The following is a 15,822-nucleotide window of genomic DNA, read 5'->3' as shown; positions in this document are numbered from 1 at the left end:
CGAGGTGTCGCTCAGATGAATAGGCCCGTCGCGAGAATGCGTCGCCTGCTTTGAGCGTCACTCTGACCCCGGAAGTGACCGGTGTAGTTTTCAAACCACTCGCTCCGTTTGCCGTGTCGAGGGGAGAAAACACCAACTCCCAGGGCAAACCTCTCACAACCCTGTTACGTAACGACCTCTCAGCGCTGCTTACCGCCGCCCATCACCTTCTGTTTGCTAAGTAGCTATCCGTACGGGAGAGTGGGTGTAATGCATAGACGTTAGCGGAGAAATAACGCGCCTGTCAACACATTACACCCGTTAAATCCACAACCATGTTTGGCCGGTCACGGAGCTGGGTTGGAGGACCGGGGAAACCGAAAAACATCCACTCCTTGGACCATTTGAAGTGAGTAGCTCGTCTTAAGATAAGCTAACGTTAGCCTCTCTTGTGATTACCGTTGGTGAGAACGACTGTCAGCGTCGTTAGCTTCGTCGTGAACTGATACAATGAAAGTAACGTAACTAGCTGTGAACTCTAATTTAATGCATGTATGTTGTCTCGTTTGTATTCTGTTTAATAAGGTAGTGTTGGGCAGACATGTGAGCTAACGTCACCTAAAAGCAAAGCATAGCAAAAGTGAAAATCCACCCGAAAACAGAATTGACACGGACAAGTATTTAATATTAACTGTCAATGCAAGCTAACATCGGAGCGTTCATATTTAAGGATCTTGCACAGGTGTGTTCGGTTCTTCAGACCGACTAGCTACACCTCTGACTAGCTACACCAACGTGTATGTAACGTTACTCGTCAGGATGGCAGAACTTTTAAGTTGCCTCATCACAACAGTTGCACAAATTAACAGGAGAGCTGAGTCTGACTTTTCCCATTGGAGCAGTCCAATCAGGCGAAATAAGTGAAAACACCTGCGTGGGAGTACAGTGTGTGGGACTTTAATTGGATGGTTATTACATCACATTATAAATGTACAATAAATTAGAAGGCTAGCTTTGTGGGCTCTTCAGAAAAAAAAACATTTTGTTCCCCTTACTATTTCGGCCTCCAGAAGTATTATATCATTTCAGTTTGTCTTCCTGCCGTTAGGTTTAGAGATAGTTTTGTACAAATTATTACTGAGCTCTGCTTTTCATCGCCCCTTAATTTATCAGGTATATGTACCACGTCCTGACCAAAAACACCACGGTGACAGACAGCAACCGAAACCTCCTGGTGGAGACCATCCGCTCCATCACAGAGATCCTCATCTGGGGCGACCAGAATGACAGCTCTGTATTTGAGTAAGTACCACTCAAACCCTCACCTGTACCTGCAAACATGCAGATGTGACTGCTGCGTTGGAATCAAAAGCAAGAACTTCGTGTTTACTTATATTTGGATCTCTATTCGTATCACAGAGGTTTGATGAAATGTGCACACTCTTTATGAAACATTCATGCATTTGAACAGGCAACTTGAAGACTTTATTGCCAACATAAAAACTAATAGATCGATGATCATACTCTGATTCATTCTCGTAGTCAATTTAAAACTCTGAAGCCTTCCTTTTTCTCTATATTTCAACATGTCTAAAAACTGCTCTGCTCTCTAACTGTGAACCATACGTCTTAAACTAATAGATCGATAATCATACTCTGATTCATTCTCGTAGTCAATTTAAAACTCTGAAGCCTTCCTTTTTCTCTATATTTCAACATGTCTAACAACTGCTCTGCTCTCTAACTGTGAACCATACGTTCAACTGTGTTTGTACATCGATGAAGTCAGTGATTGTCTTTGAAGAAAGTAGTAATATTTTGACTTGAACATACTTGTGTGAGAGAATATTGTATTTCATACATATGTATCTACATTTTATTGCAAAACTCTTAAGTGGCAAATGTATTGTGTAGAAGTAGTTTTCGAGGGACTCGAGCTCATGAAACATGGTCATTTGTTTTCTGTCAGAAACAGCTTTGCTATTAGTGCTGCATGTCATCATTTCTGTGTATCTACTTTGCCACCTCTGGCTTTTTTTTAATATGAAACAGGAAATGGCTTCGATTAGCAGGAAAGCCACAAGGATGTTGAAAGATTTCTTTGTGTGATCAGGAAACCCTTAAAACACGCATGTACATGAACAGTCACTTCTATTTTTCTATTTCTCTTTGGTATTTTTGGAGTCATTGGCTTTAATTGCGACGTTATGAACAAACCGTGAAATATCTATTGTGCAAAGTGCCTGAGAACTCTAGTCTTTTTTCACTCAGTATTTACTTTAGAGTTAGTAAGTCTAAGATCTTCTTCAAGGAACCGTCGCTTGAGGCATGTTTTTTTTTCCATGAAATTGGCAGCATGTGAGGAGAGAAGATTGACATTGTAGAGCATAACATTTTCTACCAAAGAGAATCGTTCTTTTTGATTATTACGATTCAGGATCAGATCATCATAAACTGACTCCTGCACCGTGTTTGTGTGTACTTTCCTGATTGTGTTTAGTTTCTTCCTGGAGAAGAACATGTTTGCCTTCTTCCTGAACATCCTGCGGCAGAAGTCGGGGCGCTACGTGTGCGTCCAACTCCTCCAGACTCTCAACATACTGTTTGAGAACATCAGCCACGAGACTTCCCTTTGTAAGTGTTTGAATTAACAGTGGTTGGAAAAAAAAACATACAATGTGATGCAATGCATTGTAATTGAATAGCACTGCAACATTGAATGCATTGCTTAAAGGGTATGTTTTTTATCTTACTGCTTTGTGTGGTGTCTTCACAATATAATGCCTTTCCATTATGTTAAAATAACCTTAGCAACATCTTTCTTTATAATACAATCATTAGACGTTCATAGTTACTGTTATTACAGGAGTGCAGCATTACATTTCCCTAAAATCAGTATGTAGATGCGTTCATGCATTTTGCAGGCGAAGCAATGCACGGCATGTTGCACTGCCTTTTCTTTGTTGAAATATACAATGCAGAGCAGCCTGCTGCTTTATTCTTGTTGCTAAGCAACCAAAGACTCAGCAGAGGATGTACTGGCATGTATGTCGTGGGCTGTTACCTTTTATATAAAGCCAGCACGGTTTGTGTTTTTTGGTCACTTGTCGAGGTATTAAAATTCAAACTTGTGGTATCGTGTCAACAGGTATTAATGGTCTTTTTCTCGTGTTCCCTGCAAAAGACCATGTTCCCGACAAACAAGCCTGATCAAGTCTGTTCTCTTCTCTCAGATTACCTTTTGTCCAACAACCACGTGAACTCCATCATCGTCCACAAGTTTGACTTCTCGGACGAGGAGATCATGGCCTACTACATCTCCTTCCTCAAGACGCTGTCGCTCAAACTCAACAACCACACCGTGCACTTCTTTTACAATGAGGTGAGGCCGTGGACGGAGGGGGGGGAGATGAGAGGGGCTGAGGGGGAAAAAAGAGACATCTATGAAGGTAAATTTGTGTCTTTTTTACCCGAGAAAATTTCTTTTTTGTAAGTAAATTATCTTCAAATCTTTGCTCTCAATTTTAAAAAAAACGCTCTCTCTAAAAAAAAAAAACGCACTAAAAAAAATTGCTCTGAAAAAAAAAAAAAACGCTCTCAGAACTCAAAGTTGCTAAAAAAAAAAATAAAAAAAAAAAACCTTCTCAGAACTTAAATTTGTTTAAAAGAAAAAGCGCAACAAAAAAAAATGCTATCAAAAAAAGCACTTTTTTTTAAATTAAGAGCGAAGATTTGAAGATAATTTACTTACAAACAAGAAATTTGCGCTGGAAAAAAAAGACACAAATCTACCTTCACAGACATCCGTTCCAGTCCGTGTCAACCGCCTCAAAGAGGAAGTAACAGATGAAATATTAGAGGCTGAGAATCAGGGCGATAGAAACGACGATTACAACTAGCGAGACGGACAGAGAGATGGTATTATTTCACAATTCCAAACTGTATTCTTCATTTAAAACCATATTAATAGACTATTTTCAGTCAGGGATGTTGTGCTGTGTGTGTGTCTGTGTGTAAACTGACCACCTGAATAATCGCTGATGTTGTTGCTGCTCCTCAATCTTTTCAGTCGTGTCTGTAGGTCCTTCGTTGGCCTGTGTGTGCTGGGGAAAGTTATTGGTGTACTGTTGATGGTTGCTTTGCCTCTGACGCCAAGACCAGACCCAACGTGTAGATCTCAATATTTAGGTTGTTTTATTAGCTACAAGTAATACACTTTTATTCGTATATTTATTTATTTATTTATTCATCAATAATACAAAAGTAAAACCCGCCCTTTTTAAAGTACAACAGAGGACATTTAAGTGACATTTGGTCATATTAATAATACAAATAACATGAGTAATTTTCTATAATGACTCCCTCATTTATTGTATTTATTATGTAATAATTTGCGTTTAATCTCCTCCAGAGGGCGCTGTTGGATAGCTCATGACTTCAGCCACTGTCAGTTCTACATAGTTTTTTTCACACCAGAGGACACACATTTTGGTTTTTGGTTTTGGTGTCCGGGGGTCAAGATTCTTCATTTATTGTGACCTCCGTTTGTTTCTGGCCCTCGACGGTGATTGGCCGGGGGTCGCAGTGACTGAGGAATGGTTGGGTAGAGGATCAGGCACTGGCACAGAGAGAGATCGCTGAGATGCAGCCGGTTTGTGGTGCACATTTACTAAAATGCAGCAAGCGGGTGTGTTGGTAACGGTCCCATTAGTTCAGACTTTTGATTCATCCCGTATAGCATCCCTATTGCCTGGAGCTCTTTAGGATTTTAATTGTTTCATGAGGTAACTAGCTGTTGACAGAAAGTGGAGACGTTCTTCCTCTTTGGTGTCCGACAGTAATTCTGCAACACCTTAAAATAACGTTCACATTTTCTCAGTTAATTAGAGAAATAGAAAAACTGATTGTAACTTTTATTAAGACCTTTGTTGTCAATACTGCCCAGCATTTCTGTCTCCACTAGCTGCTTTCTCTCTCTCACGCGCGCTGTGGTCATTTGGCGATGCGGTACAGTGCCTTGCTCACCGGCGCCCCCCTCTCTCTGTCTCCCACACACAGCACACTAATGACTTTGCCCTGTACACCGAGGCCATTAAGTTTTTCAACCACCCTGAAAGCATGGTTCGCATCGCGGTCCGGACCATCACGCTCAACGTCTACAAAGGTGAGTGCCGGGGGAACACGCATGCGCACAAGCTTAACCAAACGCTCTCGAGGTGCTGGGACTGTCGGCCGGCTTTCTATGTCCTCCTGTCCGCTTCCCGCTGCTGCTTCTGGTGCATGAGCTTGAGCGACAGGTAACACAACCTGCTTAATTCTCGGCGCTAAATGTCTCTTTGCTTTCTAATGTTTGCGACTCATCATCATTCTAGTGTAAAAGCGTGATGTGGTATAAATAACTGTCTTTCAATGGATGTTTTTCTAAATGTTCTGCATTTAAAGTTGTACATAGGCATCTAAAATGATTCCTAGCCGTTTGGTATTAGTCCAAGTATCTCTAAGCAGGTGTCGGTACGGCTTTCTTTACAGTAAGACCATCTGCCATCAGGCACGCGTCCCTTCTAATGATACCTCTCGGAGCAAGTCTACACGGCAGTAGACATTCATTAAATAAATTAATAAATATTTGCTCAGAACGCAGCTGAAATGGCAGATTTGCAGAAAATATGTAGAAAAACAGTAATATCTGACTGTAACCCTTGAAACTCTGCAGCTGTGTGAGTCTGATGCAGAAAATAATCTCATATGTCATATAGTTATGAGGTAGCATTACCACGAGGTTCAGTTACACTGCCTCGTACTCCACCCAAGAATCAATTGCCTTTTTTTAAAAATCGAATGCCCTGTGAGTGCAGGAGCGTCTGTAAACAGGATTGTCCCAGAGGCTTATGCTGATTTGTGCATCTGCTGCGTCAGCCTCCGCTGCTTCTTCCTGCCGTCTCTCTTGGCTCTGAGCTGGTGGCTGTCGCTCCAGGGGAGGCTGGGTGGCGCATTTTTTTAGCGGGTTTGCCTTTCTTTCACACACATCATGCTCCTCTCTTCACTACGCATAACATTTCCTTTCCTCAACATCGAGTCACTGCAACGTACCAACGATGGCGCTCCTGTCTGTGCAGCTCTGCATGTAGTGCGCTGTACATATATATGTGTGTGTGTGTGTGTGTGTGTGTGTGTGTGTGTGAAACGTCTTGATTCTGTAACGTAACAGCGAGTTCAACTGACTTCAACCGCAGTAAAAATACATGTAATTCATAAAGCAACCTGTCGGTAGTAATGTAGCATAGCTGGGCGACGCTGGAGTCAGGAATCTGTGAAAGAGGGAAGCATCAACTCTGCTGAGACGCTCCTGCAATAAAGGATATGCAATGTGATTTAATGCAGTTAAAAAGCCTTAAAAAGCACTCGCTAATGTGTTAGCTAATGCTAAGATGTTGCAATGAAGACAAGTTGAGCATAATGCTGAACATATCACGCGTTTGATGCTTCCTGCTGATTCCTTCGCTCATGTGCTTCAACAAATGACAACCTGGAAAAGGATTTCATTCATCAACTGCTACGACACTGCAGCCTTTTCTCTGGCAACTTGCTGTTTGTTTTAAATGATAAGGTAACATATGACCTCCTTTGCCAGATGTGCCATTGTTTGCAGTTTGTTAAGATACCTGCGGGGTCTTTCCCAACCTCCATCACCCCTTCAGCCGCCCCTTTACACGCATTAACCCTTTGTCTGTTTTCCCCTCTCCTCCTCCTCCTCAACAACCACTCCTCTTCCTCTCCTTGTCTCTCCCCCTCCTCCCTCTGCGTGCCTCATCTGCCTAACTCCAGTTTCATGTAAGTTGGTTCCATTCATTCAGTCTTTTGTTGTTGTTGTTGTTGTTGTTTAGTTCGGCAGTAGGCTCTTCCTCCAGACACCGTTGTCGGATTATTTTGTGGTTTTTTTAGCTCCTCTGTTGCTTAGTGGGAGTTAGGGACACATGGATTAGTCTGACCTTCTATCCAGCGGTTAACTTTTACCCCACTTAGAAAAACAATGAATTCTTTCTGCTCCTGTTTGAGGGCTTTTTAAACACTAAATCCCAGGTTTAAACAAATTAAGTTCTCCTCCACAGCATCACACTCCTATAAGACATTGACAGTCACAATGGGCAGTTCAAAAAAGGGGGAAAATGCAGCAGAAATACGGTCTTCTTCCTTCCATTTGATGTGTAAAATAGGCATTGTGGAGGTATTCTCACATCTATAAAGGTGAAGCAAACTTGTCTCAGATCTTGTTCTTTTCTGAAGATAAAGGCCGTCGTCAGAAAGCTTCAATCAGATCACAGGCAGAGATTAAAAAGATTAGAAAAGACTATTTTTTTCTTGCTTTATTACAGGGAGAGTAGCCCCAATCACACTGCAACTAGCTTTTCCTCTTAATCCAACTCCAGTAGCTCATGTACTTAATTTGACTCTGCATGGTTAGTTAATGTTCATAATTTGTCTCCTTAATTTTGCCTTTAACCGTCACATTCTTAATCCCGACCCCCCCCTAATCTCTCCAGTGGACAATCAGCACATGCTGCACTACATCCGAGATAAGACGGCGGTCCCATATTTCAGCAACCTGGTCTGGTTCATCGGCAGCCACGTCCTCGAGCTGGACAAGTGTGTGCAGACCGATGAAGAGTAAGTGCCTCCTTCGTTCTGTTCGTAAGTGTAATTCTCACCGCGGCCTCTAGGGGGCAGACGTGCCCTCTAGTTTCATCTCTCCTGGTGCTTTTTCTCCTCAAGTGCCATGATGCTTTGTGTTTATTTTTGCTGCACATGCATGAAGATGCCATCGTGACGATGAATGTACAATAATCACACAACATCTCGCTGTCTTTTCTCTCTCCTTTCTGCGCCAGACATAAGAACAGAGGGAAGTTAAGCGACCTGGTGGCCGAGCACCTCGACCACCTGCACTACCTGAACGACATCCTCATCATCAACTGTGAATTCCTGAACGACGTTCTGACCGACCACCTCCTGAACCGGCTGTTCCTGCCCCTCTACGTCTACTCCTTGGTTATCCCCGAGACGGTACGCGACCCTTGAACCTTGGATCCGGTTGCGCTGAGCTGGCGTCATATTGAAGTCACTAAAATAGAGAAGCTGTGTGTGTGTGTGTGTGTGTGTGTGTGTGTGTGTGTGCAGTTCCGTCGTAAACTTCCTCAACGTGGTCGAACGCATCAAAGTGAAACAACACATCCTCCGTCATCCTGTGTGTTTTTAATAGCGGTAATGATTTGATAATCCGTCCTCGTGGTGCATTCAAGGTCCGATGACAAACCTTCGCCGTTCAGCTGCCACGTGGTGTTGCATATTTAAATGCTAGGAAGTAATTTGCAAGTAATTTGCATGGAATGCTCATAAGAAAACAAAAGAACTGCTCGTTCTTCCAGACAGAGACGTACAGTTTCCTCGGTCTACTGACTATCAGGAGACCAGTTTGTGTGTAAGTTTAAACAAAGGAGAGTTCAATGAGAAGTCACAGACGTTAGTTCATATGATTCTGAATATAACTGTGACACAGTAGCTCAACAGGGATTTTATTTTCTAATACATATGTACTGCATGTGTGTGTGTGTGTGTGTGTGTGTGTGTGTGTGTGTGTGTGTGTGTGTGTGTGTGTGTGTGTGTGTGTGTGTGTGTGTGTGTGTGTGTGTGTGTGTGACATTGACGCGTCTTTTAACTTTTCTGTTTCTTTAGTCTGAAGAGCGAAAGATCAACCCACAGGTGTCCCTCTACCTGCTGTCTCAAGTAAGACACACACACACACACACACTCACGTTGGATGCTACCATCGCCAGAGTAAAATGTCTTTTTTGGTGCATTTTCGAGCTGTTTGTCCACTTCTGAAAAAAGGAGAGAAACTGACTTTTAGTAATATTTTTGTCACTGAAAAAGTTTACCATGTATTTTCTTCACATGTGCGTCGTTTAAAAACAAGAACCGGTCGTCAAAAATGAAAGTTTTTTTGTTTTTTTTGATTTCCCAGGTGTTTCTGATCATCCACTATCAGCCGATGGTGAACTCGCTGGCCGAAGTTATTCTCAATGGAGACCTGTCCGTCTTCACGCCACAGATGGATATACACAGCACACTCAAGAACACGGTAACACACACACACAGGCATCATACACACACATTTAAAACATGCTGTATACACACACATGATGCAAACCAGCAGAAATCACAATATTCCATATAAACAGCACTCACAGAACATCAATAAACAACACTTAATTGCAATACACACACACACACACACACACACACACAGCAGAGTGTGTACATTGCGATACAGGGCCACACTAGTGTTTATACACACAACAGAGTACAGCGCACAAACAAGAACACGCACTCCTACGCAAGAAACCGCATGGATATACACACACACACACACACACACACACACACACACACACACACACACACAGGAGTTCCAGAAGTGTGTGTAGGTGGCTCTGAGCTCTCGGGTCATGGTTTTCTCCATGAGTCGCCCACATCAAGGCAGCTATGCTAATTAGCTCCATAGGTTTTTTTTCTTCTTTACATTTTTCTCGTCTGTCTCTTCTTTTATTTTCATCTCGTCTTCTCTGAACATCTTTGCGTTTCGTCTGAATGTTATTTCCCTTTTGCACTTTCTCTTCTTTGTTCCATCCCCCCCTTGTCTCCCCCTTATCTCCCCCATCCGATTCCCCTCACCTCTCTTTTTTCTAAATCTCTCAACCTCCCGGTTTCTTCTTCTTCTCCTGTCATTCGGTTTCTCTTCCCTCACACCTCCTCCTCCCTCTTCTTAATTTTTCGACCACCTGTTTGTAAAGCCAGGTGGGTGTGCTGAGCTGGTGAGCGTTTCTGAGAACTCTTGTGGTTATTCTCTGTGCTGTGTGTGTGTGCGCGTGTGTGTGTGTGTGTGTACTAGACCTGTTGCTGTTGTAAGAAGCAGCCCACCTCTTCAGTGAATGTAAGTTGAGGCGTGATGTCTTAACAGCGTCGGTCTACCACAACCGGAGACTTCCAGACCCAAACTCGTAGCTGCTAGCTATTCATTCAGCTGCGCAAGTGGCACATGTTGCATTTTTGAACACTGGTGTACATGGTACATGTACTCTCCAGGCCGTTGTAATGGTTTAGGATATTCTAACGAATGAAATAAACCAGAGAAACAGACTTGAGATGGTGTAGACGGGTAATCCCGCTCATTTTCTGTTCTAGTTCCTGTGTTAACTTCATTTATTCTCTTCTGTTTTGCCACTGATGAACTTGCAACAGGAGCTTTGATGGCTTGCCTTCCTCAGAGGCTCCACATAACACATGAACAGGGCTAGGATATTGTATATTATTATTATCTATGATGGTTTTACTGTTTATGTATGACTTGAATCGGTCTCTTTCTGCAATTATGCACAGTTGATTTATGTGGATAAAAGCCTCTGATACCTCCTGATAGTGCCAGGAGACATAATGAAACGTTGTACAGAAGCACTGTCTTTTTTTTTTTGTTGGTTTATATGACTTGTTTCTGCCACATCAGATAGAGCTCTGGATGTGTTATTGTTTGATTTATTGTCAGATGAAACAGACGCACGAAGCGTGCGCTCTGTTTCTGTGCAGGTGGTCAAACTCTTCTTCCTGTTTGTCTGTGATGTGGCAGGAAATGAGGTCACATGCTGGAACACTGACATCGCTGGCTCACCTAACCCAAATCTCTTTCCTGGAAGTAGTTTTTTTTCTCTCTCTCTCTCTCTCTATTTCGTTCACATGTTTTCCTGCAAGTGCACCAGTTAAATACACGATGGCAACATTTGCATATCTTTTTTTTTTTTTTTTTTTTTTTGCAGCTGTTTTTAAGTTGCATGCATTTATGATAAAACCTTTGCCCTCTATTTCGGATGTGTGTGTGTGTGTGTGTGTGTGTATATGTGTGTAGGTTTGCCTTACATGCTTGTTGACCTCCATCAATTTCTCAGCACAGACTCAGAATGTGAGCGGTTTACCAGAACATAGTCAGCTAACAGGTGCATGCACACGCACACACACACTATGTATAATGCTCGTCTGTGGTTTGTGTCTGACAGCACACACACACACACACACACGCGTACCGTGTTTTTAGCAGCGACTACAGAACAATGCTAAGTGCCCAGACTCCCCGCCTTTTACAGATAGTAGATGTGTATATATATATATATATATATATATATATATATATATATATATATATACATATATATAGAGTGTTTTTTTGGCTGGCTTTAGGAAGGACGTGGAGACGTGTGTATTTATTTTTGGGTTAAATGAGTTGCTGAGGCTTTTAGATTCATGCTTCAGGGTTAAAATGTTTGTGCAGGTTTGGACTTGATCTGAAACTGAAACAATTTAAAACATAGAGTCTACAATACAAGAGAGAGGGGATATATATATATATATATATATATATACTCTCTAGCATTCAGGATCATCAGCAATGAAGAGCTTTAGTCAGAGAACAGCAGTCAAACATACATTATAACTTGTGTTGAGTTCATGGCTCACAGCTCCTTCCAGTAATTGTGTATTCTGAGAAACTGCAGCTGTTTCGGCAAAGGAGGAGGAGGAGGAGGAGGAGGATGGGCTTCATCTTCTGACTCTGCACGCCGAGTCTACATGCGTCTGTGTGTGTGTCAGTGCACTGACGGCTTCACGTGTGTTGTGGTTGGTGTTAGCATACGAGGTGAAGTGAAATAGGGCCACCTAGTTTCAGCGTGAGACACCTGATCCTCTTCCTCTTTATCTCCAAGTCAAATCGTTTTTACCTGCAAACGAAACCACTGAAGCCAGATTATTTCTTTTACAGTGGCCCCTTTTTTATATTTTGCCACTGGACTCTCTTCAGTATTGATCTTTTTGTTTATATGCATCTAGGGAATACAGTCCGAATATATAGTATTACATGGATACACAAAGTACACATAACTACAAGTTTGCATGATTTTACATCACAATATTCAGGGACATCTAACATTTGTGGTCAAAGGTCGCTGTGACCTCACACACACAATGTTGGCCGTAACTCAAGAATGCATATGCTAACTATGACAATTTCACACAAATGTCTGATAACAGGAAGTGTTGACGTGTTGCACAGATGTATCTAATTTGCTCGCTGACTGGTTGGCAAGATGCATAATTTGCTAAAATTGCATCCTCACGTTTTCTATGTAACCATTTATTTTTATTACTCTTGTAGTCATTCTATTTTCTTGAATTTGAAGCCGTAAAGTTGTCGTATCACGAGTATTAGTGGTTAATAGTGTGATCCTTCGGTCAGCGCCGACATATCTTCTCAGCATCTTATCATTGTCAGCTGTTTCCTGTGTGCACATCTGCATTCTGCTGTACATTTGTGGACGATATGTGAGAAGTGGGTTACTTCTAGTTCCAGTATGGCCTCACCGATGTGGCGTGTGTGTGTGTGTGTGTGAGAGAGAGTGTGTGTGTCAGTCAAGAGTTCACCATCTCTGATAAAGTGTATCAGGGAGGAAGAGGCTTTTGTGTGTGTGTTTGCAAACTATGATCGACAAGATAGTGCGAGACGGATTTACTGTAAGGCTCGGTGGTCGTGTGAAGATTTAGGCACGTCGGTTATTAAAGTGCATGTTTGTCTTCATATGTTTCTTTTTTTTTTTGTGCATGACCTTCTGCCAGTAAAGTGTGGTATTGATGCCTGGAAACAGGACGGCTGTTGTGTTTCTTCTTCTCGATGTCCCGTGCGTTTACTTCAGAATATCATGAACTGACTGAATAAACTTTAGCTTTCTTTATCTCTCTTTTTCGGCCTTTTTAGTATTTGCATACTGGGAGCGACGGTGTCGCGTTACCACCATGACACCACTATGTATGTTAAAAAAAACTGCTTTATTATAACTGAAAACATCTTTGAAAGGACTTTCATGATCACAAGAATTAATTCACTTGATAATCCATCACTGTCGACATTCAAAACAGCGCTTTTCTCATTTATTCAAATCTGCTTTTAACCTGTGACACTAGTTTGTCTTCTCTATTGTCCTCCATCTTGTTTCACCGCTGCCTCCATTGTGTGTCAGTACCATGTGAAGTGTCTTGAGTACCTTCTTTTTTTTTTTACAGCGCCATACAGATAAAATGTGTTTTTATGAAAATGATACTGCGTGAGTGTCACTTCCAGACATGTGATGGCCTCTCTTTTCCTCCTCCTCTTCCTCCTCTTCCTCCTCTTCCTCTCAGGTCGGTGCAGGAGGTGTGCGTCGCTTCACGAAGCCCCCGGAGTCTCTGGAGCGCTCCCTGGAGCTGTCGCGCCATCGCGGCCGCAAGAGAACCCAGAAGAGGCCGAACTACAAGAACTTGGGCGAAGAGGATGACGAAAGGACTGGGGGTGGAGGAGGAGGAGGAGGAGGAAGCGGAGGAGGAGGAGGTGGAGGAGGAGGAGAGGAGGGCTGGGATGACGACGGCAGAAGCGGCGAAAGGGAGGGAGGCCGAGAGAGGGAGAAGGGAAAAGGTACAGAGGGAGGAGGAGGTGGAGGGAGTTCAAAGGGAAGCAGAGCGAGTGGGGAGACGGCGGAAGGTGAGTGTGTGCGTGTGTCTCGTTGGCCATCAATCAGACACGGTCTCCCATGATGCACCTTGGTTACCCATCAGCCACCACATTAGCAGCAGCAGCCCTCGTCTCAAAACGGAAAAGAGAGAAACAAACTTTTCTTTTTATACTTTTACCGCTGATTTTTTTTTAACATCCGAGTGCTTAAATTTAGCGCTTGCTCCACTGTTTCTCTCCCGTCTGCTCGTCAAATTCATAGCGAGGCGGTCCTCAAGGTTACGACACGTGCGTGAATCCTGGAAAAAAAAAAAAGGTGGAAGTGAAAAACAACAAATGTCAAATAATGAAAGTGATTTCTTTTAAACTGAGGCTAGAAAATGCAGAAGAAGAAAAAGGTACATTGAACAAAGAAATTCCTCTTTGGACAGTTTTGAGATGAGGACCACCCCCCCCCCGTTTTTGTTTTTTTTTACCACTGACCACACAGCCAATTGTCCATTTTCCACGGTGACACACCATCCATCCTGTGCTCCTCACCTCTCCGCCTGTCTCTCACTCCTGCTCTGCGTGCATGTGTGTGTGTTTGTCGGTATCGGAGTATATGTGTGTGTGTTTTTATTTATTTTTTTAAATGTCATCATCAACTCCTCCGACATGATTCCTTCTTCACCTTTTTTTGAATGAAACGGACTCCGTCCGACACAATGTGAATCGCTTCTGAAGGCACAGACGCACAAAATTGGCCGGCGTTTTTAACACAAATTGTGTCGTGGGCTGCGGAGGAACAGCTAATTTCTAAATGACACGTTGCATCATTCTGGGTGGAAAGACGACACCCGCCCTGTTTAAGTAATTGATTAAAAGAAGGAGATGGTAACTTTGCTAAAAAAAAAAAATAAGTGCCTTGCATCATATAGTACATTTTATGCCTTTAAAACAAGTATTTTATTCTTAATAAATAGCACTGATGGCATGATTGACATGTTTAAAGGGTGAGAAGGAAGCAGACATTCATATTCACTGGTGACAGTAGCTCATTTCTCATTATTTAAGAAGTGTGACATGGACGTCATCTGTGTTTCCACATGTAAGGAGCTACAAAGGGTGTGTGTGTGTGTGTGTGTGTGTGTGTGTGTGTGTTTCGTTCACACAGAGATAGAGATGGTGGTGATGGAGAAGTGCAAAGTGTCGGAGCTGACGGAGCAGAACATCACGGACGAGGAGAAGACGGCTGCAGCCACCCGCACACACACACAGAGGAGCAGGTACATGTGAGCTGCATCTGAGCGCCAAGTGGAAAGAATGAATGAATGAAGAGGAGGAGGAGGAGGAGGAAAGGGGGCGTGTCCACAGACTGATGAGCTCTCCTCTCTCTCTCTCTCTCTGCAGACCGTTCTTGGACATGGTGTACAGCGCCCTCGACTGCGACAACGACGACTACCACGCCCTGTTTGTCCTCTGCCTGCTTTACGCCGTCTCTCACAGCAAAGGTTGCCCTTTCCTCTCTTGTGCTTCCTCTTTCATTCCCTTCCTGTCAGCAGCGACCTCGACAAACAGGCGACGTAAATGTTGTCGAGTTTGACTCTGACTCAGCAGAACTGAATGCGTTTTAATACAACAATCACGCATAAGTCTCAACACCTCAAAGGATGGTTTTGGCGTACAACCGTGTGGTGGTAGTTGTAGTTTGACTATATTTTAAAGATGTTTTTATTTAATTTAACTGTATAAAGGAGTTTGTTTGTGGTACTGATGTGATGTGAAGCAGGCGTTTCTGTTATTTAGTCCACCCTATTTATTTAAATGAGTCCAAATAATGTGAAAACCTGACTATATAATACAGAATTACATGTGTTACCTCTCTAAAATGGAGAAATGCAAGTTGTCGTTTTGGCTTAATCTCTCAAATGGAGCAAAGTTAGCATGATCCATGTACTTTTTACATATATTTATACTGTAATTTAAGAATGCAGGTTGACTGTAGACCCAGTAGAGTGAACCCATGACTGAAGACAAGCTGGTAATCTGTTATAATCTTTGTCCGTAGGTATAAACCGAGATCTTCTGGAGCGTCTGCAGTTACCGGTTCCTGACCAGGAGAAGAGCTCCTACAGCCTGGTGCTGGTGGAGCGACTGATCAGAGTGATGAGTCAGGCATCGCAGCCAGGTAACACACACTCACACACACACACACACACACACACACACACACACACTTTAGATCATGATATTTTTCCTCAGACGAGTTCCAGTTTGATGAT

At 42.8% G+C, this 15,822-nt stretch overlaps 1 protein-coding gene across 4 annotated transcripts in view; it reads left to right on the top strand.

The window, feature by feature from the left end:
* The first annotated feature begins 22 nt into the window (after nucleotides 1-22).
* clec16a (C-type lectin domain containing 16A) overlaps nucleotides 23-15,822 on the top strand; it is a 32,791-nt gene continuing 16,991 nt past the window's right edge. For 2 of the 4 annotated variants that reach the window (XM_068577867.1, XM_068577866.1), the window contains exons 1-13: nucleotides 24-388; nucleotides 1,153-1,281; nucleotides 2,480-2,613; nucleotides 3,213-3,361; nucleotides 5,038-5,143; nucleotides 7,521-7,644; nucleotides 7,866-8,040; nucleotides 8,710-8,760; nucleotides 8,999-9,115; nucleotides 13,252-13,522; nucleotides 14,715-14,826; nucleotides 14,951-15,051; nucleotides 15,609-15,728. In XM_068577867.1, the coding sequence (XP_068433968.1) occupies nucleotides 315-388; nucleotides 1,153-1,281; nucleotides 2,480-2,613; nucleotides 3,213-3,361; nucleotides 5,038-5,143; nucleotides 7,521-7,644; nucleotides 7,866-8,040; nucleotides 8,710-8,760; nucleotides 8,999-9,115; nucleotides 13,252-13,522; nucleotides 14,715-14,826; nucleotides 14,951-15,051; nucleotides 15,609-15,728 (1,663 nt within the window). In that variant the 5' untranslated portion in view covers nucleotides 24-314. Of the gene's footprint in view, nucleotides 389-1,152; nucleotides 1,282-2,479; nucleotides 2,614-3,212; nucleotides 3,362-5,037; nucleotides 5,144-6,140; nucleotides 6,811-7,520; nucleotides 7,645-7,865; nucleotides 8,041-8,709; nucleotides 8,761-8,998; nucleotides 9,116-13,251; nucleotides 13,589-14,714; nucleotides 14,827-14,950; nucleotides 15,052-15,608; nucleotides 15,729-15,822 lie in introns of those variants that run through there. The other 2 variants (XM_068577865.1, XM_068577868.1) reach the window with 2 other exon arrangements.

Source organism: Clinocottus analis, unplaced genomic scaffold (genome assembly GCF_023055335.1).
Source record: "Clinocottus analis isolate CAN_PGR_092001 unplaced genomic scaffold, fCliAna1.0.p SCAF_16, whole genome shotgun sequence".
NCBI classification, from domain to species: Eukaryota; Metazoa; Chordata; class Actinopteri; order Perciformes; family Cottidae; genus Clinocottus; species Clinocottus analis.
Note: the sequence above shows the minus strand (reverse complement) of the source record. Positions and strands in the feature narration are given on the sequence as shown.